This window comes from Ricinus communis, chromosome 1 (genome assembly GCF_019578655.1).
Source record: "Ricinus communis isolate WT05 ecotype wild-type chromosome 1, ASM1957865v1, whole genome shotgun sequence".
Taxonomy (NCBI): domain Eukaryota; kingdom Viridiplantae; phylum Streptophyta; class Magnoliopsida; order Malpighiales; family Euphorbiaceae; genus Ricinus; species Ricinus communis.
In genome coordinates this window covers 33,164,338-33,188,177 of record NC_063256.1, presented here as the reverse complement: position 1 = coordinate 33,188,177, position 23,840 = coordinate 33,164,338, and the positions used below count along the sequence as shown (strand labels likewise).

At 33.6% G+C, this 23,840-nt stretch overlaps 1 protein-coding gene across 1 annotated transcript; it reads right to left on the bottom strand.

The window, feature by feature from the left end:
• Positions 1 to 9,959: 9,959 nt before the first annotated feature.
• LOC107261874 lies at positions 9,960 to 15,049 on the bottom strand. The gene is made up of 5 exons (XM_048373492.1): positions 14,820 to 15,049; positions 11,550 to 11,707; positions 11,255 to 11,499; positions 10,968 to 11,069; positions 9,960 to 10,313 (listed from the first exon to the last, which is right to left on the bottom strand). The coding sequence occupies exons 1-5, from the start codon at positions 15,047 to 15,049 to the stop codon at positions 9,960 to 9,962; spliced, it is 1,089 nt and encodes a 362-aa protein (XP_048229449.1).
• Between the last annotated feature and the right edge of the window lie 8,791 nt (positions 15,050 to 23,840).

Sequence of the window (23,840 nt, the reverse complement as noted above, 5' to 3'; positions counted from 1 at the left end):
GGTTTGAGTGAGCTAAAATCATATATCTAAAACAGTTTCAAACATCTCAATATCACATTCATTTAATTTTAAAATAATTAATAAATCACGCGAACCATACGTGTCATGTTAAAACATATGTGTCATGCCATGCTTAAACAAAAATTATTCCACACACAACAGGACGGAGTACTTCAGTAGAACTCTAATCCCAACACAACATCTCGATCAATTTCAAAACTCACGTCTCGACCAAGCTTAACTCTAATATCTCAACTCTTTCATTCCAACAAGACTAGCGCCCAGAGAGCAAAGCCCGATCAGGGACCTTACCTCCAACCTGGTCACTTGTATCTCAACTCTCTTATTCCAACAGGACTGGCGCCCAAAGAGCAAAGCTCGATCAGGAACCTTACCTCCAGCCTGGTCACTTGTATCTCAACTCTCTCATTCCAATAGGACTGGCGCCCAGAGAGCAAAGCTCGATCAGGGACCTTACCTCCAATCTGGTCACTTAACTCTCAGCCTTAGCCTTTCGGCTCTCTTATCCAATAAGACTAGCGCCCAGAGAGTAAGCTCGATCAAGGACCTTACCTCTAGTTTGGTCACTTAAATTTCCAAATAAGCCGGTGCCCAGAGAGCATTGCTCGATCAGGGACCTTCACTCCGGCAAACACACTCTACTAGCCTAGAGAGCGATGCTCGACCAAGGCAGGTCCTAATCTTTCTTTCTTAAAATTTTACCTATTTACCCTTTCTCTATCTCTCTCAGATTTATATTGGAGCACTCATCCAACTCCTATGTTCTACTGCCGTCCTATCCCGAGTCATTATGCAATATTAAAATTTGTGATAAAGGAAGAACATATTTAAATAGTAATTAAAAAGCATCATGCATATATTAATAATTAAATGAATAATTGAAATTGCAAATGAACAATCACAGTAGCAAATCAAATTTTATGCATGACACGTGCATAAGCGATATATGACTTTAACTCACAGATTTGGCGACCTCCTAACTCTGCTCCGGTGCCTCGGTTGGAGCGAGCCAAACAAACGGACTATCTAGTCATGGAAAATAATTTATCAAAATGCGGAAATAATTAACCATTAATCCTAGGCCTAGATTCCTAGGACTGACTGTCTAAGAATCTCGACTCGGGAGAATTCTACCGAAAATCCGGAGAACCTCCCCTACAACACGAACATTACCCCCCGTAAAAACGGGTCTAGGACCCGCCAGAAAAACACTTCAAATATTCAACAATTCAAACAACGGGAGTCGGGTCCCCAAACTTCACTATTTCCCGACTCCGCCACACAACACAAAATACGAGGCAGGCAAACTGACGGACAATTATTTTTGACTCACAAATATCATCAAATACTCAACATAAACCAATAGACACAAATTCAAAATCAAAGGATTTCCAAGATCAACGGCCAGAGAAAATTACCGAGATGCTCGATCGCTCGGTCGACTCGCCTCGATCCGAACATACCATCGGACTCGACGGCGATGACGATTTACGCCCGATTTTCCGTTCTGACACCCGATCGTCCGGAGATATTTACAGACAATCTCGGCCGTCGATTCACAAACGAAGCCCGATCACCACGAAACCGGTGTCATTGCAAAGCTTGAGCTGAGGAGAGTCCGTTGATGAGCTCTGATCAGCCTAGCCTCTTCGGAGATGGCCAGAAAAGCTTAAAAACAGAGCTGCTGACGAAAACTTCCCTTCGCTGCAACTTTCTTTTCCCACAATCCCACAACACGATTAAGGCCGGAAAAGAAGGCTTGCACCTCACTGGTCATTTTGAGACCGGAATCGCTCGAAATGGTCGCCGGAAACTCCTTCTACAGCGGTGAGAAGCTGCGATCGTCCTCCGCCTGATTCACCGTCTGCCACGCTGCCAGCCACTGCCACCGCTACCATCATGCTCGCCGACGTCCCAAGCCTCCTCCCGATTCCTTTCTCTTCTTCCTCTTTTCTTTCTCGATTTTTCTTTCCTTTCAATATCAACATTAGGCCCCTGAACTTTTCCTTATTACAATTTGGTTCCTCAACTTTCTTAATTACTTAAAATTTCATCTAGCAGAATTCCAATTTAACCCCTAAACTTTCCTTTAGCCTTTCAATTAAGCCCCTAACTATTTAATTTGGGTCAAAACTGAATTATTGAAAATACATAATTACAAAAATACCCCTGACCGACATATTTATTTACAAAAAAATACCAAACTCACAAATTTCCATTAAAACCCCATAAAAATAAAATTATACTTTCAATCCTTATTCTAAAATAAATTTCCAATTTAGTCCAAACACAAAATTAATTTAAATAAAAACTCATTTATTAATCATTATTAATATTATCTTTATTAAAGAAAAATTTTGGGTATTACACTGTCAGTCTCGAGAGTGAGTTAAAATCATATAATCCTATAACAAATACAATCTTCTTAATAAAATATTTATTTAATTAGAATAACATGTCATATTATATTAAAACATGTATCATGCCATCATTCGGAAAAAAAAAAATTTAAACGTTTATGGGATGAGTACCTCAGCAAACCCTAACTCCAATACTAGCAGCCTTTCGATTCCCTTATTCCAATAGGACTGGCGCCCAGAGAGCGAAGCTCAACCAGAGTCTTTAAGTATAGCCTGGTCACTTGATTCCCAAATAAGCCGGCGCCTAGAGAGCAATGCTCGACCAGGGACCTTCCTCTGGCAGTCAAATTTTCACAGCCTAGAGAGTTGTACTCGACTAGGGTAAATCCCAAAAATAATCTTTTACTATCTGTCTCTGATTAATATTGGTGCGCAAGCGGTCCTGATGCAACCCATCAAGTGGCATGTTCTACTGCTGCCTCATTCCGAAGTTACAACTATAGCAGACATAAAAATAATATGTAATAATAATAATAATAAAATAAAAAATAAAGATAATAGCCAAAAATAATAATAATAATAATAATAATAATAATAATAATAATAAATGACAATAAGGATATCAAGAATAACAAAAATAAAATTTATAATAATGAGGCTTCTAGTATTCGTGATAATTATTAATCAAATAAAATTAATGATAATAATGCTAATAATAATCATAGTACTTATAAACCCAGTAGTATTACATTTAATTTAAACATGACATAAGTACAATTGACTATGTGACTTTAACTTACAGTTCTGTCGTGCTCTGTAGTCTGCTCCTACGCCTCAGGTGGAGCTAGCTGGATGGACGAATTATCTATTTACGAAAATAACTCAATTAATAAGATACTCTTAATTTTTCCTAGGCCTAGACTCCTAGATTAGATTGCCTAAGAAATTCAGACTCGAAAATTCAGCAGAACCTCCCCTAAAATATGGATGTTTACTCCAGTATAACGGGTCCATAACTTACTAGAAACACTTCGCAATTATTTAACGGGAGTCAGGCGACCAAAAATGCATTATTTTTTCTCGTTTCCGCAACACATCACAGATCACAACGAATTACAGACAGTCCATCATTAATATTTATTTCACAACCAGCCCACAAATTGTTTTTGGTATTTAAATTAATCAAACACAACCATATCTACCACAAAACAGAACAATCATTAATCATACTAATTAATTTATAATATTTATATCTAAGTCATAATTAATTAAATCTAAGTAAATTAAATTATTTATAACTGATAATTAATAGGAATAATATTTTTTAAAATTATAAAATAATTTTTGAGGTCCAAACAAAATTATATCGAGTCAAAAATCTAAAATTCTGCGCGTTCTGAAAACACCGGGGTCTGAAAGCCAGTACCGCCAACGGTGTCAGATTTCGAATCTGAAAGCGCCTATGTGAAGTTTTAAGTTACCGGTAATCCAAAAATGTAACTGCTTTTACTGGAAACTTGCCAGAAACCACTAGATCGAGGCCGAAAAGTTTCCGCTCCGATAAGGTTGCGCACAGCTGCCAGCGGGGAAAGAGTGGCTGGCGAGCTCGGCTCGGGGGCTTTCTACGGTAGGGAGCTCATTTTTGGTGTCAGGCGAGCGAAATGACGGTGGCAGAATGCTGTTTCGACAGCGGCAGTTTCCTTCTCCAAGTTTGACATCGACAGCGAGTGAGAAGAAGGAGGAGGTGACGCCGGCAAGGGAGGGGAAGAAAAGAGGAAGTTGCCGGCGACTAGAGGTGGTGGCAAGCGGCAAAAGAAGAAGGGAGGTGAGGGAAGAGAGGGAGGTGATAGTAGGGGGGAGGGGGGGGGGGAGGAAAGGGAGGAAGAAGAATAAAAAGGAGAGGAAAGAAGAAAAAACAGTTTTCTTCCCCCTTTTTTTTAAAATTATTTATTTATTTATTATTATTATTATTTTTATTTTTATATTATCTTAGGGTATTACATTAGAAAGAAAATAAATTTTATTGTATACTTAATAACACTAAAACCTAAATGGAGAAAACTCAATAAGAGTCAGATTATCATATACCTGAAATAAACTCGTTATATACTTGATATATGCTATTCACTATGCACTTTTAAGATTTTCATTTGGTAATAGAATATCTTTTACATCAAAGTTTATATATCTGATATTCAATGTCCATTGTGGTGAAAAAAATAAGTATTGTTGCCATGTCTGTATATGAAAGATATAAAAGATTATTTCAGAATCAGTAACAATTGCAGTATACACATTCTATACCTTCTACTATTTAATTTTAAATCTATTTTATATGCTTATTATAGATATATACATATTGCATATCTGCATATACTCATTAATAAAGAATCTTGATTCAATATTTACTCTTATTGAATTACTCAAGTACAAAGACTTATATAAACTCTTCCGTACAAGACTCCTATTACAATACAAACTAGAAAGAAATATATATGGTAAGAGATAAATACAAGATATATACACTGTAACAACTTGGAACCATATCCATGAGATATTGTTCGCTTTGGTCCCTCACTGGCCTCACGGTTTTGCCCTATTAGTGGGTTCGAGAACTTCCCAAGAAGTCACCCATCCTAAAATTTTTTTGAATCAAGCTCATTTAATTTTGGAGTTCCTATAACTCCATAACCAAACAACTAAAAGACGCCTCATTTGATCTAGCTCTAATACTATTTGTAACGATTCAGAACCAGATCGCAAGAGATATTGTCCGCTTTAGCCCTCCACTAGCCTCACGGTTTTGTCCCTTTGATGGGTTCGAAAACTTTTTAGGAGGTCACCCATCCTGGAATTTCTCTGAATCAAGCTCATTTAGCTTTGGAGTTCCTATAACTCCATAGCTAGATAACCAAAAGGTGCCTCATGTGATTAGTTCAAACTCTTTACATATATATTATTAACCATTCTCGCCGCATTTCGATGTGCAATTCGATTCATTCATGTATCCCCGTACCTTAGAGTGTTGCCATCCTAGAGGCATGCCAGAAGTCGCTCCTTGTCCAAGCATCCTATCCTTGCCCAAGTGTCCATTTTCCGCCCTTGTTGAACCGCTTCTCTAGGCCAGGCTGTTACATATACTGTGTATAAGATAAATAACACATCAAATCTTCTACACTCTCCCTCAAATTGGTGCATATGGATTATGTATGCCCAACTTGTTTAATACTCGGTAAAAAATTTTACTTGATACTGCTTTGGTAAGGATATCGGTGAGCTAATCTTTAGATTGGACATAAGAAACTTTAATTATCTTGGCTTATAATTATTCCTTAATAAAGTGTCTGTCTATCTCCACATGCTTTATCCGATCATGTTGAACTGGATTATAAGTTATATCACATGCAGCTTTGTTATCACAATATAGTTTCATAGGACTAATATATAGAACTTGGAATTCATGTAGTAAATTCTTGGTCCAAAGTAACTCACAAACACCTTTAGCCATCCCTTTATACTCGGCTTTTACACTTGACCAAGCTACAATACTTGTGGCGTGTATGGTAAGGTAGATGAACAAGATGGTGCAACCAAATACTTTATAACATATGTTCAGTAATAATGGTGAGGTAAGACTTTTATTTAATATATCACATGGGGTATGAAAGTCTAGAATACGAGACGAAATTTATTTTATGAGGTAAGAGGTTGAGGATAAAGTTTCTCTCCAATATTGGAGAGGCATATTGGCTTCAAATAGTATAACTCGTACCATTTTCAAGAGATATCAATTTTTTCTTTCTATAACACCATTTTATTAGGGAGAATATAGACATATGTGGTTTGATAGATTACACCATGTTATTAGAGGAAATACGTAAGCTTATGATTAATGAATTCGCCTTCATTATCTATCTGAAGTACTTGAATTGAAGTTTCTTATTGAGTTTGCACCATCAAATAAAGTTTCTTGAATAATGAGCAAACATCCTGCTTACTTTTTATCAAGTATATCCATGTCATACGACTATAATCATCAATAAAGGAAACAAACCATCGAGCTCCATTTAAGGTCAGTACCTTTGCAGGTCCCAAAACATCAGATTGTATAATCATAAACAGTGTTGAACTCTTATTTGAACTTATCAGAAAAGAAACTCGATGGCTTTTTGCCAGTTCACAAGTTTCACATTTGACGTTCAAAGTAGATGTTTTTGAAAACAACTTAGGAAATAAATACTTTAAATATCCAAATGATGCATGTCCAAGGCGTTTATGCCATAACCAAATTGTATTTTCTGTATTTGAGGATACCGAACTACTATTCTCCGAACTTAACTTCGTTAATGCACTTAAGCTAGATGGTGCAAGGTCAAGATAGTAGAACTTTCCTTTTCTAGTACTACAACCAATCGTCCTTTTTATCTTGATGTCCTTAAAAATACAATAATCAGGCTAAAATATCACTACACAATTCAAAGAGGTGGTTAGCTAAGATACAAATATTAAATTAAAATTTAGAGAAGGAATAATTAGAACAGATTTTAAATTTAGGTTATCAAAATAAAATGACCCAATACTAGTAACACTAGCTTCTGTACCATAGGATGTAGACACAACATATTATTCGGATGGTTTTGAATCGGTAGGTGTGTTAAAAGATATATAATCAGTTGATCTAAAATCAACAACCCATGTATACGATCTAACAGTAATAGAATTATAAAAAAGATTTACTTGGTGGTTCTGAAGATATATGTAAAGTAGCAACATCTGGCGAGGAAGGTTGCTCGGCTGCAGCTGTTAATACTGATACAGTTTTAGACTTCCGTTTTGGGGTTTTAGAAGGATCCCGCCATTCTGGATATCCGATCAGGTTAGAACATCTGCTTTGAGTATTTCTTGTTGCACCACAATGTGTATATTACTTTGTTGAATTGGTTTGTTTATTATCAATATCAAAGCTTCAAATTGTGTTTTATCAAGCAGATGAGTTATTTCTTTTGGCGAGCAATATAGTTGGCTCAGAAGAAGTCTGTTCGCTAGTCAAGATTTTTTTCCAATTTGCTTCTCGGTGAATATATGCATATATTCGTTCAAGGTCCAAGCTCAGATACATTCGAAGGATTTCTCCCTTCACTTATTCAAACTCAGCATCAAGTCTGTTTAAGAATATGCGAATTCTCAACTTTTCTATAATTGCTTCATATATAATGACCTCATTAGGATCTTTCATTCTTACTTTATCCCGATGATCAAATTCTTGAAATATTTCAATCAACTCGCCATAGTAAGTTGGAAGAGATCTGCTAGACTGACGACTTAAGAATGCTCGTTGATTAAGAGTATAGATTTGTGTTTCATCCGATCCATCATAAAATGCCTTTGCAAGAGCATTCTAGATTTCACGATCTGTTTGGATATGAAGATGCCTTTTCATAATTTCTAGTGTCATTAATGTGAGCAACTAGTTTTTAACTTTTTGGTTTTCGATATACCACTTGGAATTAGAAGGATTAGCTTTTAACTTTTGACTAATGATATGCATCTCCATAATTTGAGACCAAGTTTCATAATTGGTTTCGATAAGGTTATTCCAACTTTAAGCTAGAATTTTCAAAGGAAACATGAATAATTTTCTACAATTATTTAAATTATTTACAATTTTATAATAGATACTTACTACCTGCTTTTATATATTCATAGCATATCTTTTACTGTATACTATTTTTTCTAAGATATACTTATTGTATACTCATTATATATTCATTACTGTAACTTTTAAAACTTATTTTATATTTTGTGTTAAACTTCTTTATATAATATATTATTGATTTATTTTTTTATTATTTATATCAATATAATAGTTAATACAAATACTTTATAAAATATATGTCAATAACACATGAGTTTCAATATATTTTTATAAAATTTCAAAAAGTTATACTTATAATATACCTATATATATTCGTTATGTATAATTTTCTAGGTTTTCTGTAAAAAAAAGTCTTAATTACTTACTTATCTCTAAATCTGAGAACTTAAATTTTTTAATCGTCTTATTCTACATTTAAGTAATTAAAAAATCATATAATATACTTGTTTTGAAGGATTTTAATGCATTTTTTTTCAAAATAATAAAAAATAAAAAATATTGATGAACGAAATTGGATTATCTATTTTCATATTCGAATTTGATGAATGTATATTGAAGAAGCTTTATGTTCTTTTTTTTTCTGTTGTATATTATAGATTGTTGTCAAGATTTTTGGTTGATTTCTTGAGATTTGGTATTGCAATTTTGTTACTTCGATTCTTTGACTTTTAGATTTATCATTATGAGCTTTAATTATGCCTATTTTTTTATGGGTTGTATAGAAATAAGTTATTTTAGTTTTAAGGGTATTTTTATAAGATTTTGCATACAGTGGTATGAAAGTTAGGTAGCTCTAATTTTTAGGCATTTTGGTAAATTTTTCCAAAAAGAAATGGGTCAACCTGGAGTAAATTACATGGCTGCTTAAATTTGGCCTATACATCACACCATGGTCTCTCATTTTCAATTTAAATTACTTAACTCTCTGAATTTTAATTAAAATATCAGTAAACTTCTTTTTGTTGGTTTCTATTCAAGAGCCTAACAGAAAATTTACATAAAAGATCAATAATATTAAAACACCTACCATTCATTTAAAAACAATATACTAAACTAAATTAGTTAAATTGAATAAAAATGAAAGAATATTAACAATATTAAGACCAAAATCAACACACTAACTTTCTCTTTTATTTTTTTAAATCCAAAAAACCTAAGTCTAAACAAAATATTGAAATTAAAAATTAAAAATAATTAAAATAAAAAAAAAAAAAACTTTAAGAAAGATCGCCAGCTGAAATGACTAGCTATTACTCTCTTGTTTCCTCCACTGTCGTAAGTGCTTCCAGTCTATAAAAACTCCCCTAAAAGCGAAGCTGAAGATCCAATAAAAGAGCCAAAGCAAAGAAGCTTTCTCCTTTACCCCCATCTTGACCATTGGCGACAAAAATGAAGAAACCGATTGTCTGCATGTCCTTGGCTGATGAAACTAAAGAGGTCGTCACCCTCTGGTCGAAATTTAGTGCTTCCAACAATTTGGTAGGAGTAGAAAGTGAGACAGATGCGTCGGGCCCCTATATGGGGAAGAAGGGTGGTGGAGCAGTGGAGGATAAGGATAATGGTGGTACTGGTTAGTGGTAATGACGTGGAGGAGATAGACAAAGAGGATTGTGCCAATTTAAGGACTAAAAAATGAAGGATATGACTCTAAGAGGAGAAAATGAATTATATGAGAATTACACCAAACTTTCATTGATGGAGCCTTTTATAGACAAGTCATACAAAAATAGTAGGTAGGAAGAGTTAGAAAGAGCATACAACTACTCCTAACTACTGTCTGAATTTGTTCCCTTAATTCATGCTTACTTTAAGCATTATCATACATTACAATACATTAAAATCTATGCATGTAAAACATTACATAAAATAACATTTATTTTAGCTTTTAAGCTAAGTGTACAACAGTTGTGTCACAGCTTTCTTCACTCCTCCTTGGCACAATTGCTGGACATGCATATGGCTTCTTTCAGCCGTATGAACCGTGATCTTGGTAAGGCTTTTGTACAATGCACCAAAATAACTTCTTTCCCTTTTTCAGCTTCTCGAACAAAATGATATTTAATCTTTTTATGCTTGGTCTTGCCATGGAACACTAAATTTTTTGCAATAGCCACAGCTGATTGGTTATCACGAAAAGTCTGAGTTGCATTAACTTGTTCTTGCTTTAAGTCTTTCATCGTTTTTCTAAGCCAAATGACTTGATTTAAAGCAACAGCAGCATAAATATATTCTGCTTCAGCAGTTGACCGAGCAATTTTGTTTTGCTTTCTTGAACACTAACTAAAAACTCATGATCATAGTGAAAATAAATCGAGAAGTGCTTTTCATGTCATCACAAGAACTAGCCTAATCACTATCAGCAAAGCCAATTAACTTCATTTCAGGTACACTTGAATACCATATTCTAAGTTTAGCAGACCCTTTGATGTATCTCAACACCCTTTTTGCAGCTTTAAAGTGTAATTCACTTGAAGAATCTAGAGAGAAGACTTATAACATACGTAATATCAGGTTTTGTAGCTGATAGATATAAGAGAAATCCAATTGAGACTTCTATAAACTCCCTCCTGAATTTTCATAGCACTTAGCTTTTTATTTTGAGCCAAGGAAATATCAATTGATTTTCAATTCTCCATTCCAGAATTCTGTAAAATCTCCCTAGCACTCTTTCTTTGACAAAATAAAAAATTCCTTGTTGAGTTTGTGAAATCTCAATGCCAAGGAAATAGGATAGTTCCCCAAGGTCAGTCATCACAAATGCTTTTAGCATTTTTGTTTTGAACTTATCTACAAGAACAGAGCTGATTCCTGTCACAACCAGATCGTCAACATATATTAACACAAGTAATTGATCAGCTTCAACTTCTTGAACATAAAGAGTTGGCTCACTTTTGCTTCTGTTGAATCCCATATTGATCAAGTGTTGGTACCTGTTTCAGGCCATACAAGGCTTTCTTCAATAAACACACCTTATCCTCTATGCCTTTAACTTCAAAACCTTTTAGTTGCTCAATATATATCTCCTCTTCAAGCTGACCATTTAGAAAGGCAGACTTGACATCAAGTTGAAAGAGCTTCTAACCCTTTTGAGCGGCAAGAGCAATGAGAAGCCTTATGGTGTTCATTCTTGCAATAGGTGCAAATATATCAAAGTCAATTCCATATTGCTGTGAAAAACCCTTGACAACCAGCCTTGCTTTGAGCTTATTAACAATACCATCCGAATTGTATTTGGTTCTGGAAACCCATTTAATTCATTTCTATGGCTTAGTCTGTCAACTAGTTGCCAAGTTTTGTTCTTCTCAAACATCTTCAATTCGTCTTTCATTATATCAACCCAAGCTTCTAAATTTGCAGTGTCTCTGAAACATGAAGGTTCTGCCGCGCATACATCTAAGAGTAGTATAGTTCCTCTTACAGCATCTTTAGAGTCACAATTTGGACTGCCATATAACCCTAGCTCTAGAATAGTTGCAACTTGTCCTTAGGGTTTTTTGTCAAGAATTGAATACTTGGAACAAGATTCAGCAATTTTCTTGTCCCAATTCCAGATTTTATTTCTTTAGCAATAATAACCTTCTGAGTCTTCACATCAAACACCCTATAACCCTTATTGTAGTTGTAACCAAGGATCACACATTGAAAAGACCTTTGATCCAACTTCTTTCTTCTAACATCATGAACATGCACATAGCATGGTGAGCCGAAGATTCTAAGATGATCAATTGAAGGCTTAACCCAAATCAAGATTCATATGGAGTTTTCTTTTATTCAGAGCCCTTGTTGAAAATTTGTTTAGCAAGTATACAGATGTGTGTACAGCTTCTACCTAAAACATCTTTGGTATATTCTTTTCAAACAAAAGACACTTAGCCATCTCCATAATTTTTCTATTTTTCCTTTCACCCACTCCATTTTGATGAGGAGTGCAAGGACTTTTAAATTGACGATGGTGCATTAGAACAAAATTTATCAAATTCTTGAGAAGTATATTCTATTCCGTTATCAGATATGTTTGCTTTAATTTGAAAACTACTTTGCTTTTCAATCTATGCTTTGAACTTCTGAAATACAACAGCTACCTCTGATTTTTGTTGAAGAAAGTAAACCCAACACATTCTTAAAAAATCATCTATGAACAAGATGAAATATTTGCTTTCTTTTAAAGTTGGAGTAGCCGTTGTTCCACACACATCAATGTGAATGAGCTGCGATTTTTCAACAGCTCTTGAAGCTTGATTTATTGGAAAACGTTTTTGGTTTGATTTCCAAATTAACAGATCTCACACACTACATCATTCACTTGAATTGCAGGCATGTTATGAACAAGAGCTTTTTCATGCTTATGTTTAAGGAGTTGTAGTTGAAAAGGCCAAATCTCTTCTTCCATGTATTAGAATCATTTATAGTGGTAGTGTATGCAAGAATATTAGTATTTTTCCAATTCACAATAAAGCTTTTATTTTTCATTTTTACTGTGAATAATTTACTACCACTTTGGATCATAAATAATGCATGACATGTGAACGGGTTGTCGAAACTCTTCAAAATAAATTACTGATTTTTCTAAATTAATTTGTAGAAATAGTAAAACGAAATCGAATCCCAAGGGAACCAATGTGAATAGCTTTTCAAAATTAAATAAAAATGAAGAGATTTTGAATGTTTAAACCAAAATTATAAATAAACAGAAAATAATGAAAGCTGAATATTAAAGTAAATAAAAATCAATCTTAACAAACTTCCAATTCAATAATGCTAATTTTATCCAATTGTAATAATAATCATAGGTTAAAATATCAATTTTTCTATTTAAGTACTTAGTCTACTTATTCGAAACAGCCGCAACAAGTTAGAATTTCCTAATATAATTGACTCAAACCCAACATCCAAATCAAAACTTACCATTAGTCAACTGGGCACGATAGCGTTCCATATCAACTCAATGATAGCATTAAGAATAATAAGAAGGACTAAACCAACATTAATTAATTGAGATAGCTGCAATTAAATTAACCTTGTTCCTTTATTTCCCTAGAGCCTATCATGCAAGCTATGTAATTCGAAAAGGCTGCAATCACACACACATGAGCCAGCTCCTTGCTACTTGTGTTAATCGTTCGTGACAATTACGGATCACAAACTCAAAGTTTAGCAATAGAAAAATCAATATCAAAATTGAGTCGTCAGTTCAATCAATATAAAAAATTCATAAATAATAAAAATAAGAAATAAAGAATACTTGAATTAAAGAAGAATAATATTAAGCATAAAGCTTCACGAAATCACAATTGGAATTTATTCACTATTGAATCAGAAACTAAAGATTTAGCCACACATGGTGGAGTAAAAATTCACAAGAAAAGAATAGAAGAAGAAAAATAATAAATAATCAAAGCACTCTCAGCAGTCCTTTTACTTGGTAGAACTAGCTTCCTTATATAGAAAGTCAAACCTAAACCCTAATAAGATAATTTTTATAAAAAAGAAATAAACTTTCTATAATGATTTTATTCCTATATGGAAGGATAACATAAAGGGTAATCTAAACAAATTAAAATCCTAAATAATATGGGAGTCAGTTTTCTTTATCCAGCACTTTTAAAATAAAAAAAAAATTACATAAAAGTGAGTCCACCATGAATTTATCTTGAAAATTTGAAATTCTCTTCTGCAGATTCCAGCAGCTCATGGATTGTAAGGCGTGATCACGCCTTATTGAAAATGATATTCTGCACAAATTTTTGCTCTTTCTCTAAAAGACTTAGTTTCTGACAAGTAATGCCTTAAAACATGTCTTTAGGCTGAAGCACATTATCCAATCAAAATGTAAGGGAATTAAACACAATAAATATAACTATTTATGATCTATCAACATGTCTTCAAAATGCAAGATATACTTCTTTTAATAAATTTTGACTTATTTCAAGTACAAATAACACATTAAGAATATATTTGATACCTGAAGCTTTCTCCATTGCCAATTGTGACTTTGGAGATATAAGATGTATTCAGCTCCTTGAATAGGGAAGAATTTGGTGTCATGTGATAAGTATATCCACTGTCAATAAGCCAGCCTTCCTTACAAAGTTGAGTTTCATAGCAAGAGGCAATAAGTAACTGCTCCTCCTGTCACTGAGATTCTTGCTTTTCAGCAACTTGTGCTTGCTGAGTTTGAGTGCTGTTTTTAAACTTGCAAACTTGTTAATGTGTCAAACTTCTTACATATTCTGCATTGGACACCTGGTCTGAACCAACATTTTTTCTTTAGGTGATTGGTCTTTTTGAGATGACTACAAGGAGAAATTTTCTTTCTTTCACCGTCTTTGCTGCTTTCACCAACTTTTTTTTTCATTTTTGTCACTACTTTTCTTCCCTCCATCCTTGTTATTCTGAGGTTTGCCTCTTGTTTTTGATGAAAATGCATATTCACTTGCCTCTTCTTGCCTTAAGGATCGTCTGGCCTCCAAGGCTTAAAGAGCATTTAAGAGCTCTGAAAGTGTGATCTGAGACAGATCCTTTGAATCCTCCAATAATGATATGTTTGATTCAAACCTCGCAGGCAAGCTCACAAGAACCTTCTCCACAATTCTGGTATCAGGAAGTTGCTCACCAAGTAGACGAATTTGATTGACTACCTTTATCAACTTGTCAGTGTACTCGGTCGTAGTCTCTATTTCTTTCTAGTTCCCTCTTTAAGTTCAACAAATTCATTTTCCTTGTTTTATCACTACCTTGGAACTCATTTATCAAGAGATCCTAGGCTTCTTTGCCTGATTCACAAGCCATTATTCTTAGGCAAGAGCTTGTAGTTCTTTGCACACTCTTCACTATGCTGCTTGATCTGAGCTATAGTGGGATTAGCTCTTAGTGGAGGGTGATCTCTACCTGTTTCTACTACTTCCCACATATTAAAGGCTCTCAAATACGTTCTCATTTTAAAGGCCCAAAGGTGATAATCTTCACCATTGAAAACGGGAGGAGAAGCTGCTGAAAAGTCTTTGGCAGCCATATTTGAACTGTGGTTATTTTGTAGGTTTCTTACTTGTTTTCTCTCTTACACACTACCCTTTTTAAGAACAAAAAAGAACTATAATACCACTGAAGGATATGACTCTAAGAGGAGAAAATGACTCTAAGAGCATACAACTACTCCTAACTACTGTCCTGAATTTGTTCCCTTAGTTCATGCTTACTTTAAGCATTACAACACATCAAAATATATGTATATAAAACATTGCATAAAAAACATATTATTTTAGCTTTTAAACTAAGTGTACAACAGTTGTGTCCAGCTTTCTTCAAAAAAGCTAGAGACTATAAGAAAAAAGAAGTAAGGAGAAAATGGAGGTGTATTTTTTGATTTTTAATCTGAATTATTTGAGGAGATGAGAAAGAATCCAAGTAGAATATAAATAGCTGAGGTGGAAAAGAAGAATCAATTTGTACTTTTTAAAAATAAAAAAAGTTACACACATATTATTATCTAGTTATTTTTTGTTGATTAGTTAAGCGAAGATAAACAGCAGGAGATTTAGTGATACCATAATTAAATATTAAGAAATTTAATAATACAAAATAAAATTAGAGATGGTTACGACACATGGACAATATTTAAAGAACCATTAGTGCAATTTTCTACCTCATGCTGAAACTTAAAATCCTCTTCTACTTTGATGTAGCTTTGAACAAATCTTTAGCATATAACAATCATCTTCTCACATAAGTGTTGTACTTTAGTGTAAGAAAGATCACCAACAAAACACCTCATGTAAATTAATATTTCATATTTATTTCAATTGACTGCTAGTACTAATGGGAATAGTTAGTCAAGAAGTCTTCTTTCTATTTGGTTAATTTGCTTTATCATGTGATAATTCCAATATGCATGCTCATATAATTTCTAAAGGCATCCCAATCCAATAAAGTTGTTAATTAGGCAGAGGAGTGTGAAAATTATCAGAGGAAAAGTGGAAGAACCATAGTCATTGATGATGAGAGCTAAAAAAAAAGAACATATGTCTAGAACACATAAGTGGGTCTTATTTATATCATTAAAAAGAATTAAAAATATTTACCAATCAATTACATCTTTTTCATGGCAATTGATTAGGTAGTATGAGTTATTAGATTTATTGTAAGACACTCTCTCCCACATATTTCTCTCTTTTTCTCACTCATCTAGATGCACCTCTTATCTCTCTTTTTTCTTCCTAAAGATAAGACCTCATTTCAAGTAGAGACTTGACAACCTATATATAAACTTAACAGACTTGATAGTTTATCTATAAACTTGACAGCCTTAATTTGGGTCTATATATAAAATAAACAAATTTACAAACTTAGAAAAATCATAAAAAGTGATTTTTCAGCTTGTTTTTCAAAAACAAAACTTTAGATTTAAAAAATAAAATAAAAAAACTAAAAAAACAAGTTATAGAAATGTCAAACATTATAATTTGGGTCTTCTAACCATTTTAGCTTCATTTTTCTCTATCTTACACTTGATTTTCTTTGTTATTAATTTTCTCACTTAAATAAAATAGAATATATATTTAATTTTTTTACGTAAATAAGAGCACAAAGCAATAAAAAATATTTTAGGATCGTTTAATATATATTTATTTTAGGTATTTTTTATATAGTTGAATGAATTTGTTGATGATTGATTGATATTAAGATGAGTATTGTAGATTTCCATATTTATAAAAAATTATGCTTAATTTCTTTCCTTAAATTATAAAAAATTGTTGGGAACCTTTTGACCAATCTTGGATACTCACACCTAAGTTGATCATTTACGATCTTTTTACGCTCTTTCGCTCCGAGGGCTAGGTTCAAGGGCTGATCGAGTGGCTACGCTCCTTTTCGAACTGAATAAGATCTCATGGATCCACGATCCAACAAGATTCACTTCCTTCTTCTTTTATTAAGTAACGGCTCTGCTCATACTGAAGTTGTGTCGTTGCTTGGTAGTTGATCTTCCATTGTTCGGGAGCGGTGAGAGTGTTTGGATCGAGCTTTTTATGAACGAACTGCTTTCCTTTGCCTTGAAGTTGAAGATAGGAGAAATCAAGCGGGTTGCTATGCTATCAGACTGGAATACCTTTTTAGTCATACAGTAGCAATGCCCTCCAGAACATGGCAATCTATATTGCTACTTCAGACATTTGTATTCCCCATGTTCTGAGCATAATGCGAAGTACCTCTTCAAGATGCATATCATGTAGAGATACGATATAGTTGGGGTAGACGGTAAAGATGACTGCTCCATCAGCTAACCAAAGCGGCTTTGAAAGATAAAGGAGCACAAACAAGGGCTGTTTGAAAATGAACTGATAAGCTAACGCACTACTGATTTTTTGCCTACTGGCAATGCGACTACGCCTCAGAAATAGTCAAACTGAACTAGTTTTTCTCTCTTTCTTGCTTGTAAAAAGTTAAAAAACAGATTAATCGTTAATGCCTATACTTGAATTTAGAAATGATTTTATTTAAGAAATAATAATTGCATAGGTAAGAGAAAGAAACGAGAATTATCAACCCGAGATGGTAGGAAATGAGCTCTTAGAAGCTATTATGCCATTTGTCAACATCATCCAAGAGAGCAACGCTGCTGCTGATTTAATTTTTATTTACTTTAGAAATTTTTATATAATTGAATGATTTTGTTGATGTTTAATTGAAGTTTAGTTGGTTTTAAAATGGGTATGATTGATGTTTAGTTGATTTTTAGATTTATGAGCAATTTCTTTAAATTTTCTTCTTTAAATTATTATTTTTCTGTTAAGAAAAATTTAAAATATTAAAAATTAGTTTATATCATTTAGAAAATTATGTTATGAATAGAAATTATCAAAGACTTAGTTAAATTTTAACAAATTCTTCTTTAATATCATTAGAAAAAATGTGTGAGAAATCTTTTTCAAACAAAAGAATAACAGGTATACTTTTTAAAAATATGGGTAAGGAATTATTTTTTACTATCAAATCCATAATACAAATCTTGAAGTTTGTCATATTAATAATTAAGGTTTAATTATTATTTATCCATGTGGTTTGGCCTAATATATAGGTCGGTCTTTGTATTTTTTTATTACACTAGAAACTATTTGAATTTTAAATAAACTAACTACTACCTCATTCTCCTTCGTTAGTTAAAAAACTAAACTGGTAATTTAAAATTATAATTTCATCCTTAAATTCATTATCAAGTATCAAATTCGTTCAAAATTAATTTATTATCAAATTAGATTAAAATTAAATTTTTAGCACAAGTTAATTTTAGTGTCTAATTAAAATAATAAATTTAATATTTTTTTCTTGCTGTAATTTTTTATTTTTAATACAACTTCATTCAATGAAAATTAAACATTTTCAAACTACTTATATTTACAATAATATTATTAAATTACTATATAATTTACTTTTAGTTATTAATATAAAATAAATATTTTTAGTTAGAAATATCATTATATTGTTATTTTTATTATATTATAGTTAAACTATAAAAAAGTAAAATTAAATTATTAATCATGTCTTAATTTAGTGAAAAAATTTAGATACTAAGTTGACAAATTCACTATTAATGAAGAATATCATGATAATATTATATGTTAAAAATAGAACTTTTATCAACCATTCAAATGAGATTAATACGAGTAAAGTTTTTATTTTTAAAATAGTTTAATCTTAACGTCTAATACAAATAATAATTTATAATTTTTATGTTATTAGAAAATTTAAATTTTAATAATATTACATAAAAATAAGTGTCTTTAATATATTTAAATTTTTATAATTAAATTATGTTAAAAAAATAAAAGATATAAACAAGTAAAAGAATATTAGGTTTATTATTTTAACTAGACACTAAAATTAACTTGTACTAAAAATAAGATTTTACTCTAATTTAAATGCAATTTTGAATTTTAATGATAGACAAATAAAGGAGCTATTTTCTATATCTTATTAGTTTGAATTTTTAAGAAATTAATTAAGTAAATTCTTTGAGAAATAGATTACATTTTTTGTTATTCAAAATTTCTCCCAAATGAATATATTTAATTAAATTCTATATTGAGAGTTATGAAAGAAATTGTAAAGAATATTTTATAAAAGAATTATTGGAGAAAAGTGTATTTTAATTAGCTAATAGTGTTAAATTTTAATTGGAAAATATTTAGCAAATTAATTAATTAAATTAATTGTGTGTTAGGATTAAATTGAAAATTTATTTTAGAATATAGATTAAAAGTATAATTTTATTAATATGGGGTTTTAATGAAAATTTGTATGTTTGGTATTTTTATAAATAAATATGTAGGTAAGGGCTTTTTGGTAATTTTATATTTAAAAGCAATGGTGTACATATAATTATATATTTTCAATAATTCTAATTTGGCCCGAATTAATTAGTTAGGGGCTTAATTGAAAGGCTAAAGAAAAGGTTAAGGGTTAATTGGAAATTTTACTGGACGAAATTGTTAGTTATTAAAAAAGTTGAGGGACCAAATGGTAAGAAAGAAAAGTTCAGGGACCCTTTGTTGATATAGAGAAGAAAGAAAAGAAAAGAAAGAGAGAGAGATCGGGGAAGAAGGAGGAGAGGTCGTCCAGCGGTGGTGTCGAGTTTCGGAGGCGCCATGATGCCGGCTTCTTGGCGTCGGCCGAGGCGGAAAGCGTTAGGATGTGGAGGCGGCTGTCAGTGCCATTTCAGGCGTTTTCGACGGCGTTGGCGGCCGAGTCGGATGGCGATCGACTCCCCTCGACGAGAGGTTCCTTTTGGCAGTGGCGGCGTCGACTTTGGTGGCCGGAGGAGGGAGTTCTGGCGAAGTGTTGGTAGCGGAGTTTTTTGACTTTTTCAGCGAGCTCCGACGAGGGATGGATGATCGGAGGACATATTCGGACTCTTCTCAGCTCAAGCTTCGCAATGGCACCGGTTTTGTGGCGATCGGACCCCGTTTGAAAATCAACGACCGAGATCATCAGTGATCTCTCCAGATGATCGGGAGTCAGGTCGGAAGATCGGAAGCGGGAATCATCATCAGCGCGTCGTTTAGAGTCCGTTGATGTGTTCAGATCGTCGATCGGACTCCAGCCGTTAAAGGCGAGTCGACCGAGTGATCAAGCGTCTCGGTAATTTTCTCTGGTCCATTGATTTTAGAATTCTTTGGTATATTATATGTTTATTGAATTGTATTGAGTATTAGAAAATATTGTGATTCAAAATAATTGTTTGTCGGACTGCCTGCCTTAGGTTGAGTTTTGTGATGTGTGGCGGAGTCGGGAAATTAGTGAAGTCTTGGGGACCCAACTCCCATTAAAATAAATGTTGATTATTCGAAGTGTTTTCTGGCAGGTCCTAGACCCATTTTACGGGGGTAAATGTCCGTGTTGTAGGTGAGGTTCTGTCGAATTTTCGGTAGAATTTACCCGAGTTGAGAATTTTTAGACGGTAAGTCCTAGGAATCTAGACCTAGGGTTAATTGTCAACTGTTTCAGCATTATTGATAAATTATTTTTCGTAATTAAATAATCCGTTTGTTCGGCTCGCTCCACCCGAGGCATTGGAGCAGAGCTAGGAGGTCATCAAAGCTGTGAGTTAAAGTCATATATCTGCTATGCACGTGTCATGCAAATTTTAAATAGATATTGTGATTAAATGATTGCAAGTTTAAATTATTCATTTAATTGTTATTCATATATATCATGCTCTTTGACTACTATTCATATATATATATATATATATATATACATATCATGTTCTTCATCACTGAATTTATTATTGTCTGATGACTCGGGATGGGACGGCAATAGAACATATTAGTTTGATGAGTGTATCTGTATATATCCAAGAGTGATGGAAGAAGAGTAAATTGGTAAATTTAAAAAGAAAAGTTTAGGACTTGCCCTGGTCGAGCATCGCTCTCTAGGCTTAGTAGAGTGTGTTTGCCGGAGTAAAGGTCCCTGGTCGAGCATTGCTCTCTAGGCGCCGGGTTATTTGGAAATCTAAGTAACCAGACTGGAGGTAAGGTCCCTGGTCGAGCTTCGCTCTCTAGGCGCCAGTCTTATTGGAATAAGAGAGCCGAAGGGTTAAGGCTCATAGTGAACATTAAATGACCGGACTAGAGTTAAGGACCCTAGTCGAGCTTTGCTCTCTGGGTGCTAGTTCTGCTGGAATGAGATTAGTCGAGATGTTAGTGTTGAGATTAGTCGAGATGTCAGTGTTGAGATTGATCAAAATGTTAGTGTTAGGATTAGGGTTCTACTGAAAGTACTCCGTCCCGTAGTGTGTGAAAACTATTTTATTTAAGCATGGCATGACACGTATGTTTTTGCATGACTTAATGTTTATTTCAACTTAAATAAATGTATTATTGAAGTATATGCAACTGTTTTTGGATATATGATTTTAACTCACTCTCGAGACTGACAGTCTCAATTTTACTGTTTTTCATATCTGTGTTTATTAGTCTTCCTGCGGCTCTTATCAAGCAACCCGACTCCTTCATCATCGAGTGACGTGTTTGATTCGATATACTGACTTGTAAAATTTTAGTTTCTCCGCAGCAGAAATAGTAGACTTATCAGTTGTAATTTTCTGTAGTTTCGAGTCTTGCCTAATTCTTCTGGCAAATCGAATTAAATATGTAGAATTTAATGGTTTGGAAATTGTGTCGTCAGTGGTATTATATGAGATGTAATTAAATTAGTGAGTGGTTAGGCTTACTACGGGATTCGGTGGCCTTACGCCTACCCATTCCCTAGTGCCGGTCACGAGCCCACAGATCGGGTTGTGACAAAGTTGGTATCAGAGCTTAGGTTTAGATTTCCTTCGACCTAGGTTAAGATTCTTGGTACTGCGGAGCTAGGATCAAGTCTGTCTTGTTCGTTTTCATTGACTCTAGTGTCTCCGCTTTCACTGTTAGAGAGTCTAACATTCTTTTCTCGTGAGCTTGTTTTTGATGCTGTGTTGAGAATGAGCGTTGTAGCGATAGCAAGATCTGAAGTGCAGTAGACTCGTGCCGTTTTCTTCAAGTGATTAGTACAGTCCGGCCTGGGATGCTTCGATTGTTGTTTCGATGGTGGGAACCGTAGTCAGAATTAGTGCAGAGCATGGTTGCAGTCATGTCATGAACTGCCTCATCATCGCATCAGGCATCGCCTTAATGAGTAGCATCGAAGTTAGTGTGTTAAAAGTCGAGCAGAGGTTAGAGCATATATGGTTGAGTTTGGTGATTGTAAGAAGCTTAAAAAAGGTGGTAGGAATATTCTCGGACGCTCGGAATTCAGAGAAACGTAAGCGAACACTATTTATTTTTCTATGCAGAACAAGTGTTTTAAAATACAATATTGCGCCCAGTCCCGAAAGAATTCATTATGGAAATTCACTGTTATGCATGCATAATTCCATACTCATTTTAGGGCATGCATCATACATCATGCATTGCAACCCTTGGTGATAAAGGGCATCATCACCCTGGTGCGCAATATTGTATAAGTTTTATATAAAGAAAATAGCTAGAGATTTTACGATTTTGTAAAAGTGTTTTTCAAGATAATAATAATTTTTATCATTGATGGTTATAAAGTGAATAAATAAGTAAACCTTTCAAAGTAAATTGTGTTACCTTGGGATTCTCTGGATGACAAGCTGAGTTGCTATGAGAATGAATCGGTGATGTAGTAGGCCCTATGTTGGATTATAGAGGAGACTTCTGGATTTTTCTCGAAGAGGAATTTTATGTCAGGATGACATGGTATGGTTTTGTATCGGTTATGGCAACCGGATGGATGAGATGGTGTGGTGTGGATGTTAAGGATTTTCTGTACATGCAAGGGACACGTCATCAGAAAGGAATTTTGGCGAGTGGACTTTTGGTGGGACCCGAGTTGGTCCAGATCTTTTATAGGAGATTCTTTTCTCGCGAGCGACTGAAGACAGCTTTCAGAAAGTAGATGAGTTGTGCGAACCCAGAATGGGAGCACGTGAAGATTTGTATTGGAGAGTATGTATTCCTAAGGGGTCTCATGTGCTAGAAGTGATGCGGTTTGGTAAGGAAGGCAAGTTATGGAAACCCTTGGAATTTTCAACAGGTTGGTGAGGTGGAATGCAAGTTGGACTTGCCGCCAAATAATTCCTCGCGGGTCAATCTAGTATTTTGTATGTCTGTGTTGAGAAAATGTATTTTCAATCCTTTGCTCGTATTGGAACCTCGGTGTATGGAAGTAAGAGAAGATTTGATTTTCGAGGAGCAGTAAGTCAGGATCACAGATTCTCAGGTTCGCCAGTTTTGCTTAAGGGTTATGTCGATAGGTCTTGTGGTTGAATTTATTTCTGCCGAAGAAAGTTTCCGAGAAGCCGAGTTGGAGATGAGAGGTTCCTATTCTCTTTAGTTTCAGTTTTACTGTAAACTCCTTTTTTCTTTTAAAATTCGAGGACGAATTTTTTTCTTAAGGGGGGGAGAATGTAGTACCCGAAAATTTCCTTTAATAATGATTAAATTAATAATAATTAATAAATGAGTTTTAATTTAAATTAATTTAACTTTCTTTTTATTTGATTTAATTGGAATGATTTAAATGCAACTTTGAATTTTAATGCTTGACAAATAAAGGAGCTATTTTCTATATCCTATTAGTTTGAATTTTTAAGAAATTAATTAAGTAAATTCTTTGAGAAATAAATTACACTTTTGGTTATTTAAAATTTTTCTCCAAATGAATATATTTAATTAAATTCTATATTGAGAGTTATGAAAGAAACTGTATAGGATATTTTATAAAAGAATTATTGGAGAAAG

Coding starts and splice junctions, on each gene's coding strand:
- LOC107261874 (XM_048373492.1), bottom strand. CDS start 15,049: ATGGCTGCCAAAGACTTTTCAGCAGCTTCTCCTCCCGTTTTCAATGGT. Junction 11,070..11,254: donor AACCAAATACAATTCGGATG/GTATTGTTAATA, acceptor CTAAATGGTCAG/CTTGAAGAGGAGATATATAT. Junction 10,314..10,967: donor CCTTGTATGGCCTGAAACAG/GTACCAACACTT, acceptor GTTTTTAGTTAG/TGTTCAAGAAAGCAAAACAA.